Raw genomic sequence first — 23009 nt, forward strand, 5'->3', positions numbered from 1 at the left:
CCAAGGAATAGCCTTCCTGAGATTAGTTCTTGTTACCAGCTGAAAGCTGGTTTTGCTTCATATAATTAATAGCCCTTACATATTAGTCATTATTGGTCTTAATAATCAAATTTTCAGAAATGACTGCCTTACTTGGCCCTTCTGTAGATAGATAAAATAGCACAATCAGTGTGAAAGACAAGAAGAACCGTAGCGCAAGGCTGGGGGCTTCTTTTTCTTTAAGAAAAATGATTGTCCAAGAAATAGGGGTATGGCAGGTGTATTGTGTGAACTCTGAGTTCTCATGCAACCTTGGAAATGAATTGGTTTTTGCATTTGAATTCTATTTAGCGCAAAGTCAGTTTAGCAAGTGCTTCTTTTAATTGACTTGTAGAAATTACCCCCAATTTGAAAACTAAAAGATGAAATCACTAGGATTTTCCAGTATTGACATTTATCTGTGCTTAATTAATTAATTGATTAATTTTTTGAGGGAGAGAGTGTGATCTCCTGTACCAGTGAGGGTTGGGGGGAGTTGGAGAGGGGCAGGGGGGAAGGAGGGAGGGAATCTCAAGCAGGCTCCACACCCAGCGCAGAGTCCAGTATGAGGTTTAATCTCACGATCCTGACCTGAGCTGAAATTGAGTCAGTTGCTCAACAGACTGAGCCACCCAGGTGCCCCTTCTGTATTTAATTTTAATGAGTTCTCTATTATTGACATTTTAAAGAACTGTTAGACCTTCTAATTTTTACTCCTTAAAGACATTTTGTAAAATTATTTTGCCAGTTACTCACCAGTGTTGAGCACTCACTGTGTCAAGGTGCTGAGCTGGGTCTGGAGGTATACTCTTGAACGGGGAATTGAGACTCACGCACTCAGGAAGCTTCAATTCTCGTGCGGGGGTGTGGAATCATACAGCTCTTAGGTTTTTTAAAAATTGCATTTGTAATAAGTTCAGAGGAGAAATACATTGGATGAAAATATAAAGTCAGGGAAATGGACTAGCCTGTCATTTAAAACATGTAGCTTCCTACAGAGCGGAGCCTCTACCTTGACTTTTGATTCTCAGTTCCTACTCCTGTTTCCTGTCACTCTAAAGTACTTGTTAATTGGTTGATGTGTTCATGTATTTATCCATTCAATGGTATTATGTCAGTACCCACTAAAATGCGATTTATCATGGGCAGAGTACCCTGTAAATACAGAGAGCTGCGGAAAGATGAATTAGACTTGTGTACTGTATTTGGGGAGTGTACATGCTCATAGGGGGTTAAGATGTCCATCAACAAAAAAACACATAGTAGACGGTGGTAAGTAACGGTACGTGAAATGTGGATAAAATAGTTCAAAAAAGGAGAGGTGCTGTTTCACTAGGAATCAGAGAAAGCTTCATTTAAGGCATGAGATTTGTATTGGGACTTGAAGGATGGGTGGTTTCTTAGGCACAGAAGGATGGAGGGAAGTATTCTAAATATTATGAGTGAACAGCATGAAGAAATTCATAGAATAGTGTGGTTTCATCAGTGACAATTTCGACTTGATAGACTCTGATCCTGAAACTTGCCCCACAGCCTCTAAATCTAGTTCCTTTTCCTATGTGAGTTACTGGTTCACCAGAATTGGTTTCTCTACTTCTTTATTATTATCGCTTAATTCCCTGCTCCCTATCCAGGAGGAAATTCTTACTGTCTGTCCTCTTCCTCTCCTGAATTGTTCTTGAGCTTTTTATTCCTAGTCAATTCCCCCATTGCAATTAAAATGTTTCTAAGAATGGAGCAATCCTAGTGCTTTCAGGAAATTTAAATAGCATGGAATTCAAATAAAATATTGAAGTGGCATTTGTGCCTGTTTCTGCTAACCACTTACATACCAACTAATCCAAGAAAGGAGGGCTTCCGAGCCCCAGAGCACGTGCACTGCCACCGAAATGAGTAAGAGGAGGACAGGGCTCTGCTGTGTGGTCATGACTGAGCCAGTTGGTCCTTGGCCTCTCTCTCCCTGGATTGCCCGGCTGTGTGGCGAAGCAAATTCCTTGTACTCTCTGCCTTCCTCAGAGCTGAAATCTGTGTTTTCCAGTCTCTTAAACTGCCCATTTAAATTGGCACATTCTTTCTATTTATCTGTATTATTTGTCCTTGGAGCCTTTGTGGGTAAAAACACACACTCCTTTATAGAAGGATATTGTAAATGAACATAAACACTAAGGTGAGGAAAATAAAATTCCGATCATCTCCATAGAATTCCTTTTTCTTCTAATAATCCTGTTAATCATTAAGTATTATGAATCACTAGAATTTTAAAAAGTTGCTCTCGTGGTAATTTTTGGGTTACATTTATATAAAACATTCTTTGTTCTTTTAAAATACTCTGGAGGGGGCAGCATTTCCTGTATGGTTTACAAATAATAAATTGCCTTTTAATTGCCACAGATGATTAAGAGCTTAGGGTTATTCTGCTACAAAAAAAAAAAAAATCACATGAAGTATTTGTGTTAGTGTTCTTTGGAACTTTGAGTTACATAGTAATGCTTACTGGTGGGTATAGCTCAAAATCAGCTGATCTCTTAAATATTTACTCATATGTAGTCAGTTGAAATCTGCATTATATTTCCAATACTATTTAAGATAAGTTTTGTTAATTTCTGCAGTTTTGGAGCTGAGCAATGCGGAAAACCACGTTATGTGGTTTGATATTATGGCTTAAATTTTTTTTTTCTATTATAATGCCTCATTTAATAAATCTAAAGTCAGTTTTGAGATTTTTTTTACTGATCTGAATTTTTACGGAAGTAACTTTCCTTTTTTTTAAGAGGATAAAGGCAGAAAATTGTATATATTTAAGACAAATTTGGAAGAACAGAGGGGAAAATTTTTATTTGACCCTAATGAATCAAGGTCCTGTTGCATAGTAGCAATAGCAACAGGCCTAGATGAAGTTCATTGAATTGTACTTCATATGTTATCTGGAAAACATGGAAGAATTATATTCTTGCAATTTAGAGTTCCTTTAAATGGGAGTTAATACTGAAAAATAACAAGCTGGAGACATTTATGCAACATACATAAATCAAATCCCTTCTCTGTGCAAGGCATCATAACAGAATCAGCAAAGAGTTATAGGAATATATATGAGTTGGCCTTAGCTTTTAAGGAGTTGATTATGTAACAGTAATGGTAAGACAAAGGAAAGATACAAAATGTGAGTATTTACAAGATACAAAGGAGAAAGTCCCTTAGGAAAATAACTTAACTAGACTCACAGGCCAAATCCAAATGCATCTTGTATGACCCATGAGCCAAAAATGCTTTTTACATCTTTAAATGTTGAACAAAAAAATCAAAATGGTGTTTGATGACACAATGTAAATTATATGAAATTCAAATTTTAATGCCCATAAATAAAGCTTTATTGGAATACGTTCATGCTAGTTCACTTACATATTGTTTATGGCTACTTTTGGGATATGATGGCAGAGTTGAGCAGTGGAAACATATTATGTGGCCTTCAGAGCCAAAATATTTACTCTCTGGTCTTTACAGAAAAAATGTGCCTACTCTTGTTCTAGATATTTATATCTAGAAAGTTGCAAGGGAGACTTTATCTAGAGTGAGTGGAGGACTTCGGCTGCCTTCCAACCCAAATACTGGGTTGAAGGGGATCATTTCAGCTTTTTCCTCTCCTCCCCGTAGGGTGAGATGTAACTGATCTAGTTGGTTCCCATAAGAGTAGGTCCCTCAACATTAGGGGAGGTTAATTGAGATGCCTACTTGTCCAAATGGGTGAGTGAGTGACAATGGCAAGGTTTACGACAGTTGGGAATAATGAGGCCTGTGTGAGTTGGAAACATACATACCCCATTTGTAGTTTGTTGTTGCTCTGTGGCTTTGTAGCATTTACAGTTTGGGGGACTTAAAAAGAATTAGAAAGCAATGATCTTTAAGAGAAATTTTTTCAAAAATGAAAGTATTAACAATGAAGTAGAGGTTGTAAATAATACCCTAAGAGATATGGCATGGGTGAGTGCCCAAGTCCACCTATGTGGGCCCTAAGTTTTTCATTTCGACTCTCAAGCACTCCCAGTGCCAACCTGTTTTTCTTGCACCATCTTGCCCCTGCCAGTTTTCAGCTGTGTTGAGGGCTTGCACCAGATCTGCTCTTTTAGTCCCAGCTTGAGGCTGAGTCTCAACCTTGTGTGTTCCAGGAGTAGTTTGCAGGAGGAGGTAGGCCATATCTTACATTACCTAAGTAGATGTGCCCAGAAACCTTAAAAAACAAAGAACAAAAACAAGGCAGAATCCTTACCTTTCTTTCCACTTACTTTATGTTGCTCTTGTCAGCCAGAACCTGGTCAGGACGGAGGGGATGAGTCAAAGGATTCCAGTACCATACCTGTCTGTGACCCCAGTAGGGTGCTTTCGAGTAGAGATGAGGGCTTGATAAGGAAAAAGCAAACAACATACACCTAATGAGGGAGGCTTAGTTATAGTTATTACTTAAAGAATGTATAGGATTTAGAAAAGAAATGAAGGAAGGTATTCCCTGAGAATGTAGAAGGTAAGGAAAAGCAGGTAGAGGAAAATAAGAGATCCAAGAAATGGCCAATACTCTAGTTTGTCTGGAGGCTTGGGTTGTGAAGGGGAACTGTGGGGAAGAGGTGTGGTTGGTGTTTTGGGGCAGAATTGTGGAGAGTCTGCAGTGCCTTGCTGAAGAGACTGGGGCCTTTCTCACTGAGGGACCACTGCAGAGTGTGGTGTTGGTCTGTGATGGGCTCGCAAAGTCAGATTCATCCAGCAGTAACACAGAAGATAGAGTCATTGAAGGGGGTGAGCTTAGTGGCACAGACAAGAGAGGAGACCACGATTCTTAACTGAAGCCAAGTAGTTTAAGGGCAAATAACATGGTCTGAACTGGAGTGCCCGCGGTGGTGTGGAAGAGGAAGGAATATGGGGGCAGATGCTTTTCAGGTAGCAAGGGAGAAGCAGGTGGGACCCTCAATCCCGTCTGACCTGTTGTCCTTCTTCCCTTGTCATCTGTGAAGTGTTTACATGATCATTGTCTCGTTTCCTTCCCATAGTAGTTCTTAAGAATTTTCCCCTGTTGACACATGGAAACAGATTCAGATTAAGTATCAAACACCAGGAGCAAGCTGACCCGCGACCCCCGTGACCGACCATGAGCCGGGACCAACCATGGGCTACATAATTGTTCCACACAGAACAGTTACAATTGTTACCTTTTTCACATTGCAGAGAAATTAGCTAGAACTCCACAAAGATTATGTGGCTTTTTTTTTTTTTTTTTTAAACTAGTGCTGTTTCATTTTTTTTTTTTTTTTAAGATTTTATTTATTTATTTGACAGTGATAGAGACAGCCAGCGAGAGAGGGAACACAAGCAGGGGGAGTGGGAGAGGAAGAAGCAGGCTCATAACAGAGGAGCCTGATGTGGGACTCGATCCCAGAACGCCGGGATCACGCCCTGAGCCAAAGGCAGACGCTCAACCGCTGAGCCACCCAGGCGCCCCGATTATGTGGCTTTTTAATGATCTTTCTTTAGCCTTTTAGAATTTGGGACCAGAATTCTAAGATCTTAATTTCATAATCAAAATTCTCATGTAACCTTTTAATGCACATTAAACTTCCATGTAGGTACGGATACCTAATCATTTTTACTTAATTATATTTACTATACGTTGATTAAAGTGTAAAGAAGCCTAACTCTGTTTTATCAATGTGCACATGATTTAGCATGAACATACACTCACTGTAATACAGGGAGGGTTTTCAAAGGGCTGGCTCTTTCTCCCTAGACATACTCGTCAGTATATCAAAGCGCCAGAAGGGACTCATAAGGCTGGTTGGACTGGGTTGGTTTTTTCCTTTTATGAGCCATTTGAGGAATCCAGTTGTCTTTCTTCCTATATATTTCTTCGTTCTGACTTCATGTACAATTTTAGTTTTCCCAGTTTGAAACTAAACTAAATCCAAAGAATGAGTCAGAACGGTGAATATTAAGTAATGTCTATTGGAAAAACAGTCTCATAGTCTTAATTAAAACAACATCAAGATGCATTTATTTGAAGTTGAGCTACCAGGCATTGAGATACATGCTGTATTCATAAGGTGGAATAGTTGAAGTGAAATTTTACCTGCAGAATTACAAAATTTTAAACACTATTTTTAAATTTTATTTATTCATTTATTTGTTTGTTTATTTATTTATTTAATAGTACGCTCCACACCCAGCACAGAGCCCAATGCGAGGCTTGAATTTACAACCCCAAGATCAAGACTTGAGCTGAGATCAAGAGTCAGTTGCTTAACTGACTGAGCCACCCAGGCACCCCTATTTTTTTTTTTTAATCCGGGTTTAAATTGCAACTATTTCCAGAGCCTTTTTCAATGAATCTTCAGCTTCTTAACCTTTTTACCTTTGTGCTTACTATATAGGTGTGTTTTTTTTTTAATGTTCTGTCTTGAATTTGGATGCCCAGCTCTTCAAAAGAAATGGAAATTAGTTATGCTACCATTATGCAGTTTTGATGACATCCTGCTACATATTTCCACACTGAAGCAACCACTACTTTGACAGGTGACTTTAAGGCAAATTAAGTTAATGTCAAGGCTGTCCTTCTAAACCAGCAAACCTTGCAGGAGTTGTTAGAGCAGAAGAGGCAAAAGGCAGCCTTGGGTTAAATCCATTATTTGAACTCTTGATGGTGTAGTGATGTAAGAAAGTTGGCATAGTTATATTCTTTCATGTCAGGGAATAGACATAATAAGGGAAGGCACAAACAAATTGGATATTCCACGTTTGTCATGACGCAATAACGTAAATCTATAGATCACACAGGTGTTATAACTAGAGACTAACTGAGCAATTTGACCAAGTGTTTCTGAACTTAGGCTTTATGTACTCCAGACTATATTAACAACCAGCCTTATTGAATAGGATCCTACAACTTGCTAGACGTTGTTCTAGATGAGTGAAGAAAGGTGAAGAGCAGCCATGTTCTTTCCTGGCTAGGGGTTTGCCACACCAGGTGATAAATATTGACACAGTATTTATTGAATAGTGGCTGGGAAGCAGTTGGAATTATTTTCAAATCCTGACTATTGCTTCATAGCTGTAATCTTGGCCAACTCCATATCCTTGAGCCTCACTTTCTCATTTATGAAACGAGCAAGGAAGTACCTAATTGGTGGGCTTAAATGATGTAATGTGTGAAAAGTACTTGGTGCCCAGCAAGTGGGTAGCTACTAACTCCCATATTAGGTGGGTGTGCCAGGCATTATGAAAGAACCCAAATCAGCTGGAGGGAGAGTTGGGACCCCATTTCTAGAAGAAGTTGAGACTTGATGGTAAATTAGGGTTGAACTTGGGGTTATGTATTCCAGGCAAAGGGAACATCTACAAAGTATATGTTTGCTTTGTGTTAATTTTGTTTGTGGCTATAATATATATGTAATTCTAATAACTAAGAATGTTTAAAAAATTGATACAGGGTCATAAATTTGTGCTCAAAATAGTAACTCTTATTGCTTCATATGTGTTTCTTATTACAACTCTGAAATGTAAGAGCCTAAATAACCATATGAGGAAGTTGAGGATAAAACCAACAGTGAAATGGTTTGAGAAGCATTTATAAAGCTGAATTTAATATATATTTGTGTTAATTGTTAGGGACTTGACTTTAAGCTACTTCCTAACAGGACCTGGTATTGAAGCAAATTACCGCACTTTGATTCTCTTAATTTTGATTAATTTGACACAATTACCCTATCATCTGTTTTTATGGTTAATAATCAATGAAAATTAATGTTAGAAGTAATTCATAAGTTACCTGTTCTGATAATGTGGCCTCATCAAAATCCCAGAAATCTAACCGATATCTATCATCTTAAAATGATAGCAGTGTTGGCTTTCATTTTGAGTTGATTTTATAAATAAAGACCAAGCAGTACTTTCCTTCACGTATTCTAAATAACCACTTCTTTTTCCTTTACTCTCTTTGGTTCCTTGTCTTACATAGCTCAAAACTTTAAAGGGCATAACTAGATACCCAGAAAACCACAGCCACATAGCAGCTATAATGTATCAGGAGTTGAAAAGAAATTCAGCTCTTATTATATACAGTTAGTGATTTATATTATTTTTCTTTTTTTTTTTTTGCCGGCTGAAAGCTAGCCCCCCCCCCCCAAAATCCACTATTCTGATCATCTCTTAGTGATGGGAGCCATTTCTTAAGTGCTTCCAACCATGAGCTGATCTGTCAGTAAGACATTATTGCCAAACTTGATCTGCTAATAGGAAAATTTCAAATAGCCAGTGGATTCTGATTTAAAATAGCTCATACTTGTCTCTGTTTTGAGAGCTATTAGCCTGAAATGCCACATCTGTCCAGAACAGGACAATACTGCTCTTAGTTTACCTTCTCTCTCTCTGTCTCTCTCTCTTTCTTTTTTTAAGTGGGCTCCACTCCCAGTGTGTCACCCAACATGGGGCTTGAACTCACAACCCTGAGATCAAGACCTGAGCTGAGATCAAAAGTCAGACACTTAACCGACTGAGCCATGCGGGTGCCCCAGTTTGCCTTCTCTTTAAAGGAAAGCTGGAGAAAGAGTAGCCAGAGAATGTGTTAAATACTGTTTACTGCCCACCTGCTTGTTACTGGCATGCATATTTTTCTTTATGTTGTCATTATGTTTCTCTGTGTTGTTATTGTACAGTCATTTTCCCTGAGGTAAAACATTCATGGCACTTGTCATTTATAATACGAGGATACTAATTTTAAACTGCCTTCATGAGTGAACAGGAGATCTGGGTCGCAAAGCCTTTCTTCCATGGTTACGGATGGCTTAAGTAAAGACCGCGTCGATCTGGAGAATCCCTAACTCCGGAGATTCAACATCTTGGAAAGGCCTGTTTGTGCATTGCTGTAGTGAAAACAGTTACCGTGGTTACTGTGCAAGACACCTTCTTTTTTCCTGCTTTGGACCAGGCAGCAAACTGGCTGAAAACGGCCACTTTCCTCAGTGCCTTTGAGCAGGAAAAATGTCCTCTGATGTAGGCCTGAGCAGTTTTTTTTTTTAATTTAATAATATTTTTTCATTTTATCATGTTAGTCACCATACAGTACATCCCTAGTTTTTGATGTAAAGTTCCATGATTCATTACTTGCATATAACACCCAGTGCACCGTGCACGTGAGCAGTTTTTATACCTGTATGCTATGTGCTGGGTCCACAACTGGGTAAAGCTCCACAGGAGCCAGGTGTTTTGAATCCCTGAAGGCTTCTGGCCATTGGCCATGTGACAGCTTGGAGCAAGGCCAGTTTTTTTCTTTGCCGATAGCTGTTAGATAAGTGGTTGACAACCTGAGAGAAAGAGCAGTCAGTACAAAAGAGACCAAAAAAACCTGCATGCCTCACAAGTCTCCTGGCTGTGTGGCTGTAATAGTCTATGGTGATTTAGTGGTAACAAAAGAGACCCAAGTATGACCTTGGGGTAACAATACACATTGTTGGGGAAAGGGTGATTTAAATGTACGTATTGTTCTAGATTGTCAACTGCCAGTAGCCGAGTTATCTTTTACCTTTTTTGTCACATAGCATACTGTGAAAATAGTTTGAATGAGACTACAGTGGAAAACACAGCTTTCCAAGAGTGTGCAACTTTCCCTTTCTAAACTGCCTTGCATGTGATTTTCTAAAATTACCTGATCTAAATATTGCTTCTCAGTTGTTTAAAACTACAGTTTAAAGAAAATTTAAATATGAATTAAAATTTTTCAGCATTCTTTGCCAATATTTCAAGAGTTGGCTGTGTAGCTGAGTGTGTCAAACTTTTTGTTAAACAAATAAATGTTTATTGTGGGGAAATCTTGAAAAGAGGGGCAAATACAAAGAAGAGTAAGCAACTGTAGTCTCACATGTAAAAAGTGCTGGGCACACATCAGGCACTTAGATACTTTTTCAGTGAATGCAGAGATACATGTTAATACCATTTGGGTGTAAATATCTTCAAGAGTTTTTTCCTATGTGTATGTGTCTTTTTTTTTTTTAAGAAAATGGGGTCAAAATGTACAAATACAATGTAACTTCTCTTTAAATTTAAAAAATGATTATTTTTGACATTTCTTGTATTATTATTATTCCTTGGTGATAGTGAAGATGTGAATTTGCCTGTGGCCCTTAGCAAGGGGACAACCTTACTTGAGGCATGTCTGCTAAAGGAAGCTATATAATTTCTTTAGGGTAATGGTTGTCTTGGAGTTTCATTAAACACGTGACCTTACTTCCATACCCTTCTTAATAAAAATCCCTGGAGTTGGGCCTCTTATTCCTGCTGTCTGCAGCTGGGTTTAGGCCTTCACACCTCATCCTTCTTAGACCTGTCTCCCCAGCCCTTGTCACTCTTCTGACTTCCTCCCAACTCACCTGCTTACTCCCCCCATTTTCCTGCTTGAACTACCTGCTCCAACCTAATGATCTTTTCCTGTTGTTCCCCAAACCCACCCCATTTTGTCTCCTTTTTGCTCCTTTTGACACTGTCCTTCAAGCCAGCGTATCTCCCCTTTTTCTTCACTCAGTTATTTGCTGTGATGTCTTGCTCCAAATCCTGCATTTTCTATTAACTGGCTTATATTAGTAAGGTATGGGATCTCGAGGGGCAGGATTCTGGGATGTCACACTGTAGAGGGGCTTGTGAAAGGTTCTTTTTTGTTTGTGTTTTTTTTTTCTTTTGTTTGTTTTTCTTTTTTGTTTTGTTTTGTTTTCTTGGTAAAGACCTATGGTTAACGTTTAAAGACTTTTAAGTTGGTAGTTATAAAAGTAAACTCCGGGGATGCCTGGGTGGCTCAGTTGTTAAGTGTCTGCCTTCAGCTCAGGGCGTGATCCCAGAGTCCTGGGATCAAGCCCCACGTCAGGCTCCATGCTCCGTTGGGAAGCCTGCTTCTTCCTCTCCCACTCCCCCTGCTTGTGTTCCCTCTCTCACTGGCTGTCTCTCTCTGTCAAATAAATAAAATCTTTAAAAAAAAATAAAATAAAAGTAAACTCCTTCTCCCTGGACCCTGCCCCCCCCCAAAAGAGAGAGAGAGAAAGTAAGAAATTGGCATATGCTTGCCCTGACATTTTCTTTGTGGCAATTAAAACTGTTCAAGAAATTCACACTTTAGATAATTCTCCCTTGATTTTTTTCTCTTGGGATAACATGGCTAACTTAGTTTCATCACTTCTGTGAGTTTTGATTGTATTTCCTGCCTCCTGTCATCAAACTCTGCCTTCAACCTTACATACTTTGTAATGAAAATAGGCCTGCAGTGGGGGGTCCACACAAGTCATTTGATATAGTTAACCTGGGCCACTCTGATAGTCTGCAGTTCTGGTCTTGACTTAACCAAATGTAGTTTTAGGCCTTCTAAGTATTTGTTTCTCTTAACCAATTGAGCAATGGGGTTTTTACTGGCATTCTTCCCATCTGCATGTGAGGAAGTCACATAGTTAAAATTTTTGAAAAAGGCATGGCCCCTGCTTTGAACTTAATTTTTAACTCCGGAACAATAAAATGTGCTGGCGACAGAATGGGCCAGGAACGTGTGGGGAGTGTAGTACAGTGGCTAGCCGCAAGCCAGTCGGTTCAGAATTTGGATCCTGTGAGTATTTTAGGACCTTGAACTTCAGGTTCTGCTTCTGTGAAATGAGCAGGGAAGGCTCGGGCAGGGAGGGGAGGGGAGTCAGCTGTTTCCTTTCCACTTTCCTTTGCAGCATTCAGTAAAGAGCTCCGAAGCCGAGGGGGTGAGCCCAGGCTTCTGAAGGGTGAAGTCTTAGGCTAGGCCGTGAAGGCAGGCTAAGATGCCCGTAGGTGGAGTGGAAAAGAAAAGGCACTCCAGGTGTGGGAGCCAGTTGAGCAGAGGATCTGGAAAGTATGTGCAGGGGAGGGGACTTGAGGAAAGCAGTGCATAGAGAAGCATGTCGGAGGACTAGAAGGACAGAGTCTGCAGTGCGAGGGAGGAGGGAGATCTTATAATCCAGGCATGAGACGTTGAGAGGACAGGTGAGGATAGTTGCACTGGAAGTGGTGGGGAAAGGGCAGCTTCGAGGGGCGTTTCCAAGAGAAATCCTCAGGGCTGCTATATGAGGCCCTGGGATGAGAGGAATTGTGAGGGTGTAAGGCAGGTGGTCACTGTGTCATTCATTCATTCATTCATTCATTCATTCATTCATTCATTCTTAAAATATTGAAATTGAAAATTTGATGCTGCAAGGTTCTGTTCTAGGTAGTAGGGATTAATCACTAAATGAAACATGGGGCACCTGAGTGGCTCAGTCAGTTAAACGTTTGCCTTTGACTCAGGTCATGATCCCTTGGTCCTGGGATCAAGTCCCACGTCAGGCTTTCTGCTCAGCAGGGAGTCTGCTTTTCCCTCTCCCTCTGTGCTCTCTTTCTCAAATAAATTAAAAAAAAAAACTTTTTAAAAAAATCACTAAATAAAACAGGAGTCCCTGCTCTTTTGAAATGTATTTTTCTAGTGTTAATTGTGTTAAAATTTTAGTGGCAACAATTTTTTGGCACCTTGAGCTATCATTATCTAGCTCATGATTCTTTTATCCTGTCTAAAAGTCAAGCGGGAAACGTTGATGAAAGCACATCCAATATCTTCAGGAAATCGATATACAGTATTTTTATGTTTTGGGACTGTAAAGATAAGAATGCAACTGTTAAACTGAAAATGCTGTGTTTTACTGATCAAAGGAGGTGGTGCTACTATAGATTTAGTGATTGTCCCTTATAGTCAGTACATCTTAGGGAATGTCGTGAAGTTCGGGACACCTAGGGAATTGTTGTTGAGTTGTCAAAGATTCCTTCTGTAGGCTTTTGTTGGTATTAAAATGAGGTTCATTTAACAACCAGGAGGAAGTAATTAGATTGAACAAGACTTTGGTACTTGATGGCTTTTTTCCAAGTGATTTTGTCAGCTTATTTTTGAATGAGTGCTGTGATATTTTAGTTTTCAGTCTGTGTTCTCTTCAGTTCTTTAAGGTGCAAAAACTGAAGTTAGTACCAGATAATTCCTTAACAAAAAATGTTGACATAAAATATAAAGAATTTTAAAAACCATAATATAATTTTTTCACAGTGTTTTGAAAGCTCGAATTAGAAGAATATTTTATAATTAAAACTGTGGTGCTTTTAAATGTTCAGTTAGCGAGGAAAACTTTCCTCTTTTTTGCTTAATGTACTTAGTTGTGTTTCATAGTGTTTTTATAGTAACCACAATTAATCAGCTATAGAAATAGAGCATAAGGTTTACTCATAACTCTTAATGAAAGAAATAAAGGGCTTTGGGCTTTATAGTACTGATAACATTTCATGCAATAAAGAAATGTTAAAAATATTCTAAAAATATGGTTAAGATTCTGAACTGCTATAAATATATTACCTCGCGGTATCAGTTTCTCAGTTTAAGATAATCAAATGTGTTTTTCTTAAGAATGATTTGATTTTTTAAAAAATTTCCTTTAGGTAAAAGTGCAGTTTTAAAGTGTCTCCTGGATGTTCACAAAATTTTTCAGGAAAACGACCCTGCTTATATTCTGAATGATCTCTACATCTCAGACTACTGTGTGTGGATTCAGAAAGCCAAGTAAGTTTTGAGTTACTTATGAATTTTACACGCTCCCATTTCTGGAATGCCTCCTGACCCAGGAGGAAGCAAATGAAGTAGCCTGGGAGGTAAGTTGTAATGAAGAAGAAACCCCATCTAGCTGCAAGACACTTTAAAGAAGATCAACATGGGGAGCTTGGCGAATTTGCTTCGGGAGGAGGTGCAGATGGTGAAAAGTTAATTTTACTGGGAAGCATGGTTCTAGCCTAGAAAATAGGCATGCAAACAGACAGTTGTGAGTATTCTTTGCTTTGTTATTGACGGTCTGATATGAAATCTCAAGGTTTCATCCGTGAGCATCCAGACTTGTGTCTGCAGATTACTTACAGTGGGGATTGTGGGTGAGTGTGTGTGTGTGTTGTGTGTGTGTGTATGTGGGCACCTGTGCAAGCATCACGGCACAGAGACCTAATCAGCTGTCATCCCATTGGCTAACCACTTCTTACAGAATCCATTCTTCAGAGTATAAAAAAGACAACCTTCAAAGCTTCATAACATGATTCTTGGTAACTAACACGTGCATCTAAGGGACCAAACACTCACCAACGCGGTTATGTAAGATTTGCCCAGAGTGTTTACCATTGCCTCCCTCGGGGAATCCTATGAAGTCTAAACAGGCAGTGAACTTTTATTTTGTGAAGAGGTTCAACAGCTATACCAAATTAGCCATTTCAGTAGCAGAAGACAATTAATTGAGAGCACACAGATAGAGCTCTTGATGGGAGTACTTCTTGGGTGCTCCGGAAACTGATGGCAGTGTCATTCTTGACTTAGAAGAAAAACAGTCATGATAGTTGTCCCATCGCTGTGATTGGTCAGTATGTGCTGTAGTATGTTTTAGTGCCTGTTCTGAGTGAGCCACGGTATAGAATTTATTTTTGGCCTCTGTTCATGGGGAAGCAATTATATGCAGAGTGAAATAAGACAAAACTCGAGGCTCTGCGTGTTGTAAGGAGAAGCTGACGGTCTGCTCGCATATCGCCTACTCCCATACGGCAGCGGTGTTTGTGGTGGAAATCTCGGTTTCGCCAGATGGAAAATTGCATCTTTAACCCCTGAGGTCATCGTGGCACGTCATCACTTCATTTCATCCTCCTGCTAATTGAGCTTATCAAGTACCCTGCTGCCATTTCCTGTTGTTTTCATAATAAAATTAAATTGAAATAGTCTATTTGTGTGGGTTTAGGTTTTTCTTGTTCCCTTCAGGGTGAGGATTTTATAAACATGTAATGAGCATTGAGGTTTGTGCAAGGATCCCATTTCTATGAGCGCCTCTTTTCTCTGTGGCATTCCTTATTAACTAGAGAGAAGATCGTGTTTCATTAAAGTGGAAGGGTGTGTGCCCTCATGTCCGTGTGGGGATTAGCACACCTCCTTGCGCTTAAAAAAGATCCTTTTTCCCTGGGTTTTAAGTTGCAGGAAATGAAATGAAATTCTTAGGTCGCTAATAATTGTTATGATAACAGTGATTTTTTTCAAAGAGATATAATGTATTGGGAAGTGAGACAGGAGAGGGAAACGAGCAGGAACTCTTCAAATTACTTTGGAAAGATTTTTTTTGACTATACCAATTTGACCATAACTTTCTTTTCCCTAAATAGGCTCTCTCATTTTCACTTTGTTTGTTAATATTTTGACTCTAGTTGAGCCTGGCTATTTTTTCTCCCCCTTGAAATAACAAATTTGTTCATTTACCTGATTTTTATTAAATTTTCAAATTTAATCTTTAGTTTTTCAAACAATAAAATTGAGCTTTCCAATATCATCTTCACTGTGAACTGTCTTGGCTCTAAATTAATTATACTGCAGTGAATGTTCATGATTTTCATAACAAGTTTCTTCCTCACCTTTCACCTCCTGGTTTCTTTCTTTCCCATACAAGTTAGTTTATTACTGAAATCTAGCTCCTTATTTTTATGTTTTAAAGTAGTTCTGTACTTTCCTTAATCTCTATTTGATGTTTTTGATTATAATAATAAAGACTGAAATTGTATTTAAAATAGTAGACAAGTGCTAAATTATAATGAGCACAAAGAACAGCATTTCATTTTTATAGTCAGACATTCACTTTGGCAAAAACTTGCTGGAATGTGGGTAGCAAAGTCATTATTACATTGACTTAATGAAGTTCGGGAAACAGTTAAATCTTAAGTTTTGCTCTATACTGTGTATTTTTCCTTGTGATATCTGTGTCTTATAGAGCATATGCACAGATTTTCAAAACGGAAGGTCCTGTGTTCTTATTCTCAGTGACAGACAAGTTATTTTTCTAGAAAGGAGCACTCCCTGCCATCCTTCACTGTAAGCTTCCCTGGAAATTTCCAGTGTCACTACGGCAGATGCTCCCTGGGTGGCAGCATGAGGAAGTGATTTCCTTGAGGTCATGTAGCCTGTAAGAGAGGTGTGTGATAGTCTCAGGGTTTCTGGGTCTGGATTTTATGTTTTCCAAGATAGGCCACCTAGACAACCAGTTTTCTTTACCCATGGCATATGGGAAAAAACACCAAAAAAAGGGAAAAAAAGCCCTCCCTTTAGGAAGGTTTTTCTATATGAAGAGGAATTAGTGACTCATCTTCCTCCTGGGTGTTCCCATAGCACTTGGCTTAAGAATGGATAGGCACATCTCATGCCTGCCTCATTTTGTGGTCATTTAAGTGCTTATCTCTTTCCCCCTCTAAAATTTTAAAGTCCCTCTGAATGAGCACCTGTGTGGGCCCATCACAGTCCCTTAGGAGCACAGTCAGTTTTCGTTACATTGAAAGGTAACTTCTTTTAGAGAAGCTCAAAAGCTCAGGATGGATGGATCATAGGCGGAGGCATGGAAGAAGAAGTGAGGCCAAGGAGTGCATGTGAAGCCTTGGCCACATGAAAATGCTTAAAGATGCTTGGACTTTGTCCTGGGAGAGTATGGAACACACTGAAGAGGTTAAGCATGCAGTATCTGGGTGAGTGATGTGACGAGGTTCAGATTCTTCGAAGAGCCATCAGGTCCCCTTACAGGGAATGAATTGAGTGGGGTGGAGCTCAGACTTAACACTGAAAGCCTCAGCAGCTTGCAGGTGATGCGAGCAGAAGGCCTAGACTGAGCCAGGGGAGTGAGCAGGGAAGGAGACTGTGGTCCGATTTGAGAGGTGGATGACCCAGAACTTAGTAATGATGGGGTATCAGGGGAGAGTGAGAAGGGGAAGCGTCAAAGAGGAGATCCATGTTTTGACTTGGCCCGTTAATGGGACCATTTGGAGGTGTACTTGCTGAAGTTAAACCAGAGTGGGGAGAGGGTGTAGGTTGGAAGAGAAGATAGAGGGAGGGAAGATGAGTTTTAGAAATGTCAATTTGAGGTCTCTAAGGAATATACATAAAGAAGTAGTCAGGAACATTTGGATCACAGCTGGAAGAGATGTATGGAAGAGAGTTTGGACAAAGAAGGGATATAAATTAATAGCAAAACATAAACAGTGGTATCTGGTTGCATAGTACTGTTACACATATGAATCTCATAATAATCAGGAATGGAGGCATTCCAGCCTGGGAAAATAACATCATGCAGAGGAGTAGACAAATAAAACATGTAAGCATCATGATGAACAGATTTCCTGGTTGTAGCTATGGTGTGTTGGAAGGGTGAGAATGGATGTGAGGCTTTTTTGCATTTAGATCAGTTTTATCTATCCTTGTATCTCTTTATTATGAATAAGAGAGTTCCCAGTTGGGGTCATTGTGTTTTGGTAAGAGAACCACTTTTGAAATCCTTATTTCTCCATTTGGTTACCCAAGACAAATGCATTCAGACTTTTATAGTAAAAAAATGGGAGTTTAATTAGGAGGCTACAGGTTATCTTCTGGAAGCCAGGTGCAGGGGAGTGCAGCTGGGCCTCATGAGCTCAAGTCCTGAAGAAGTGCGGCAGTCAGCTTACTCTCTGGTGACATGTGGTCTTTCGTGTTGTTCCTTCCCACAAGTAAGCCACCCTTCTCTCTCGATGCAAGTGGACAATGGCTGTCCTGCAGCTGAGTTCATGTGCACCTGGTTTTAGGAGAGAGAAACTACGAAGTCCCTTGCTTGTAATTCCCAGGGAGGAAGAATGATTGACCCAGCCATGGGTCCGTGTCTTTTCCTGGTCCAATTGCCTTGGTCACAGTAGGAATGGGGTGGGGATGCTCCTTAAGGTGGTGCACACATGGTGCCAAGGCCCACTCTGTCCTGAGTGGCATTCTCAGAGAAGGGGGCATGTGGGGCATGTAGAGACCTTAAGAGGATACCGCTGTAATTCCACAATGCTATTTTGCACCAGAGCTGAGGAAGAACCCTGACACTTTACCGTCACCCATGTCACCGATACTCATATAAGATACAGTATTGAAGGTGATTTCAGGGCTCTCTTAAATTCAGGCATACCCGACGATAACCAGGCACTCCAGGTGGTTTTACTTTTGTATCGGAAGTTACTCCTGCGATAAATGGTAAAATGTTAAGCGTTATATTAGCTGCTAATGATTAGCATATAGAAATTTCAAGAAACAATTGTGCATAATTTCAAGCAAGTTAAACCTCTCTTGAATTGAAATCCTTCTTGGTAAGGTGCTTATTCTGGCATGTCAAGTTGCTCTTTGGTTTTACTGTTTATTTTTAATTAAATCCACAAATTCATCCTGGATGGGAGTGGGTTTTATCTCCATAAGAATAGATTAGTGCATGCCAATATTCGTTCACTTGTATCCCTTCCGTGGGGTTTCATATAGAAAGGATTTACTTAATGGTTCTTTACCTTATCACCAGTAGTTCAGCAGTGCCCACTGGGGACTGTTGCTCTTCATTAGACTTCTCTTACAAGAAATGTGCCAATAAATCATAGGATTATGAATGTTCGTACAGATTTCAGGCTAAAATAACTCTTTGTAAGGATATGAATGCTCCCTATAACTCTGTGTATTGAGAAAACTAGCAAAAGAATTTTGTATCTGAATGTTAGAAGTTTTGTGGAGGGTTTTATTGTTGTTGTTGTTTGCTTATTATGTTTTCCTTATTTGTAACTTTTCTCCTGTTTTTTTTAAAGATAAGCTTTTTATTTTAGAGTAGTTTTATTATTTCTAAAAGAGTGATGAACATGGTACAGAGTTCCCAGATATCCCACAGGCAGTTCTCCTATGATTAACATCTTACAATGGTAGGTGTATTTGTCACCATAAATGAGCCCTTACTGATATATTATTAGAAACTAAAGTCCATAGTTTATTTAGGTTTTCCTAGTTTTTTCCCATTCCAGGATACCATGTTTTGTTTTGTTTTTACCAAGAACTGGAACTGAAATCAGTAATGTTTAGCGTCTCCCACGTTTTGATTATCCAAGAGCATAAAAGGTGTTGAAAGGTAGTGAAGGATTACTGAGATGCTAAGCACCTGAGGAGCTTACTACATATAGATATTCAAATCATGGAGAATCCAGACCCTGAAAACAAAAGGCTTGGCATATTTGAGAATTTTTAGAAATCTGGAAGCGTAACTCGGGTATCATTTTTACTTGCACTGTGGGCATCATCATTATGATCTTTTAATAAAAAATAGAGGGGTGTAAATACAGAATTGGCAAGGCTTTATGTTTTCACATTTATTTTCTTAAGGTAGAGATTAGAGGAGAAAGTGTACCTGTGAGTTCTTGTAAAAAAAAAGATGTAAAGTTTCAGAGGTGAAATAGGCAGGCCCCGAACTGGAAAATGCACAGCATTTATTGGTACGGGGAGGTTTGCCTGAGTCGAGCCCATTTTAGAGCCTTGACTGGGTGGCGGTGTTAGGTTTGTCTCTGTCCGGGGTATTTGGATCCAGACTTCTCAAATCCTTGGTTTTGGCTTGCTGGAGCCAGGGCTTTTTACAGTGTATGATTAGCCACCGTGTGAGCAAATTGGTATTTTCCTTCGCCTCCTTGTTCTGAGGCCTGTTCACCCATCAGAGGTCTTTGGAGGATGCTCACAGGATCAAGTGAGTTCGGGTGGACTTGATGTAGTCTGGTTTTGTAAACCAGTTCTCTCTGCTTCATGTAGAGTTGTCACAGTGCTCGGATTGTCTTCACGTCTCATTCAGAGAAGAGGCTTACATTGATTAATGTGGTGTACGTGTGGTTATCGCACTTGGAAAGTGCTCTGTTTAAGGAGAGCTTTGTCAAGAGCGTCCTTTGAATGGAGTCACAAGAAAGCTTTTTAAAAAAACTGTCAACGTCAAGTACAATTTCCTTTTTCTTCTGCCTATTATGATTGAAACCCAATCCTTGTTATAACATAATTATCTGCACCGAAGCCAGCAGGGAGTCGCTGCCTTAATGTAAGGGGTGTGAAGTCCCCTAAATAAATAGAGGATTAATTACACTCCCAGCATGTTGTGAAGGTGAGGAGATTGATTGTGATCATTTGACTTGTCCCATTTCCTGCTCTGACTACTTTTCTGAATAAATAGAAGCTGGGAAAATAATAAATAGAGCTACAGAACGTGTTGTCAGGACTGGGGTGGGGAACAGGCCTGCTTGAGGTATGGTTCCAGATTTTAAGTGATACATGATATTTATTTTAGATAATTTTATCAGTGATTATTCGCTTACTATTCTCAATTTAAACAGCTTTCCAGGAAATAGTTTTTATCTTAAAAAAAAAATAGATATTAACAGAATGTTGAAAGAATTTGACAGACTGTATTTTAAATGGGTGGATATCAACAAATTTCTGATTCATTTTTAAATGTTTTTACTTAGTGTGGCCTTTTGAAAGATTTAAACTGAAGAAAATGTTAGCTGTTAAATGTTTGTATTGTCTTTTCCTTATAGAAGCTCTGTGCTTTTCTTAAACTTAATGATTAATTGGTATCGTCATAAAGCATATCGTGTTTTCTGTTTTTATTTTATTTTTTATTTTTTAAAGATTTTATTTATTTATTTGAGAGAAAGAGTGAGAGCGAGAAAGAGCGTGAGTGGGGTGAGAGGCAGAGGAGAAGCAGACTCCCCACTGAGCAGGGAGCCTGATGCGGGTTAATCCTGGGACTCTGCAATCATGACCTGAGCCAAATGCAGATGCTTAACCCACTGAGCCACTGACTGAGGTGCCCCTTCTGTTTTTATTTTACGTTTGTCTTACCTCCTTTTCCTGGGGAGTTTTATAATGTTGTAAAGTTGTGCTTTCGATTTATACATTCATTCTCCAAATCTTTGATTGCATTGGCCTCCAAAGTGAAGTGCACTTACCCCGTGGAGCACAGAGAACCATCTTTTTGTAGTGGAGGAAGACTGTAATAGGCATATCTGTTTATTTTAAAAGAAAGAAATTAAGGTCATTAACATTTAACATATAGATTGTTGGCAAAACTCATGTTTGGTGGGTACCAAACATTTTTTTAGTGATGGGATAGTTGATCAGAAGTTTGGAGGAAGAACCATCCTTATTTCCAAAGAGAAGCACATACGTCTCTTCTGAATAATGGCAGGGGAAGGTTGTCTTGCCTAGGCAGTTGGGAGTTGGCGTTTAGGGACTCTAGTTGGTCTGTGCCAGCTGCTTGAACTAAGTTGAAGACATAGAAACTCACATGCTAGAGCTTGAGATGTTGTTGCCAGATGTGAAGTGCCCCCTCCCTGCTTCGGTTGTCTGTTTTATTTGCCTAGGGAAAGAAGGAAGCCTAACTTCTGAATGTAGAGAGAGCCTTTGTCAGGATGGCAGCCCGTATTTCCCTGAGCACAAACAACTGGGCCTTATGTAGTCTTTGCTTTTGGGGTTCTTGTGTTAATTTAAAACAGTGAAGAACAAAAACCCAATTATCATTTCAAGGAAAAAAAGAATGAAATTTGAAGCAGACGATCACGTGTCTAGGAGTGTGGTGTGATAGAGGTTTATTCTCAAGATGTAGGATTCCATGAGGAATGATTTTGTGCTTTGGTTGTTAATTACTGACTCAAGGACAAAGGGCCCAGAGAAATCTGGACTGTGAATGTTCTGAGGAGCAAAGGTCATATTCAACTTGGTGCCCCAGCACCTTAGCCAAATGCATTCTGCTTATTCATGATACTCAGTAAATGCTCATTGAACTGAAAATGTCCTTTCTAATTCACTTAAAATCTTCAATGAAAAGAAGCAGCTTTACCTTCTCTTTATGCAATACTAAACCTGTCTCTTCTAGGACCTACAGTGTGTGTTCTTTTCTTCATATCCTAGCATAAAACAAGGATATATGCTCTTATTTACAGAGAGATGTTATGTATTGGGATAAATGACAAAGGAAACCTATACCTGCATGCTTATTTACTTAAGTATGTGGAAGTCAAAATGAGTTGGAGGTTATAAGAGAGAGTGTGTGGGTGTTTGGATGGGCGGGTGGATGGACGTTTATGCCACCTGTTTGTTGGTGTGCAGTATTGGCCCAGAGTGTGGTATTGGGAATGCCATGCACCTTCCCTGAGGAGTCAGGCTCAAGAACTGACCATCCCAGGATCTGTACCCACCTGTTGTCCCCAAGTCTAGAGACAGTGCATAAGCTGGTTGAGAAGGAAGAAGGTATTTCAACCGTCAGTTCTAAGATGTTCCCCAGACTGTCATCCCCAAATTATTCACATGACCAAGAGACATAGTGAGTGATCTCTGATGTGACTGAAGGAAACAGGTATAGCCTTTCGATTTATTCCTTTTTCTCATGGGGAGATACACCTGTGAAAACAGTTTTGTAGAGCAAATCACATCTATTAATTATCAATATCTTATTTATAATTACCAATTATTTAATTATTAAATATCATTATTTATAATTATAAATATTTCTGTTCTCTGTGGCTCATTTGTTTTCAATGAGTTTAGAGTCTAACTGAACCCAAAATTTATTGAGTGCCTGCTATGGCCAGCATTGTACTCTGTGCTGGAGGTAAGATCAAGGTCAGGATTTCTGCATCAAGGAGCTCACTATCGGGGAGGGTTAATGATGTTCTACTATCATGAAAAATTGTAACTGGAAAGCTAAATGGAGAAAAACAGTATATATAAAGCTGTATATGCTGAGGTGGCATAATCACATTAAAACATATTCACAGAGCAAAAATTCTAGAAGGAAGCTCATTCATGTTGGTAAAAAAATTATCTCTTGTTTGTGGATTCATGGGCACCTTTTCTATTTTATACTTATTAGTAAGCATGTATTTTATTTTTCTCCCAGATATACATTTTAAGAAATTATAGGGTGATACAAATGCTAGTTATGTATTTTTCCATCAAGTATAACAGAATATTATAGAACTAAATTAAGTAGGGGTGCTTGGGTGGCTCAGTCTGTTGAGCATCTGACTTGTGATTTCAGCTCAGGTCATGATCTCACAGATTGAGGAATTGAGCCCTGCGTCAGGGGGTCCCT

The 23009-nt window shown here is 39.3% G+C and overlaps 1 protein-coding gene across 3 annotated transcripts in view; it reads left to right on the top strand.

Moving 5' to 3' along the window:
• The window catches only part of SHQ1 (SHQ1, H/ACA ribonucleoprotein assembly factor), a 331525-nt gene that overhangs the window by 47400 nt on the left and 261116 nt on the right, over nt 1–23009 (top strand). For all 3 annotated transcript variants that reach the window (XM_045808098.2, XM_087866854.1, XM_045808097.2), the window contains exon 10: nt 13504–13624. In XM_045808098.2, the coding sequence (XP_045664054.2) occupies nt 13504–13624 (121 nt within the window). The remainder of the gene's footprint in view (nt 1–13503; nt 13625–23009) is intronic.

The sequence above is a fragment of the Ursus americanus genome, chromosome 14 (assembly GCF_024610735.1).
Source record: "Ursus americanus isolate L20-20 chromosome 14, mUrsAme1.1.p, whole genome shotgun sequence".
Lineage (NCBI taxonomy): Eukaryota > Metazoa > Chordata > Mammalia > Carnivora > Ursidae > Ursus > Ursus americanus.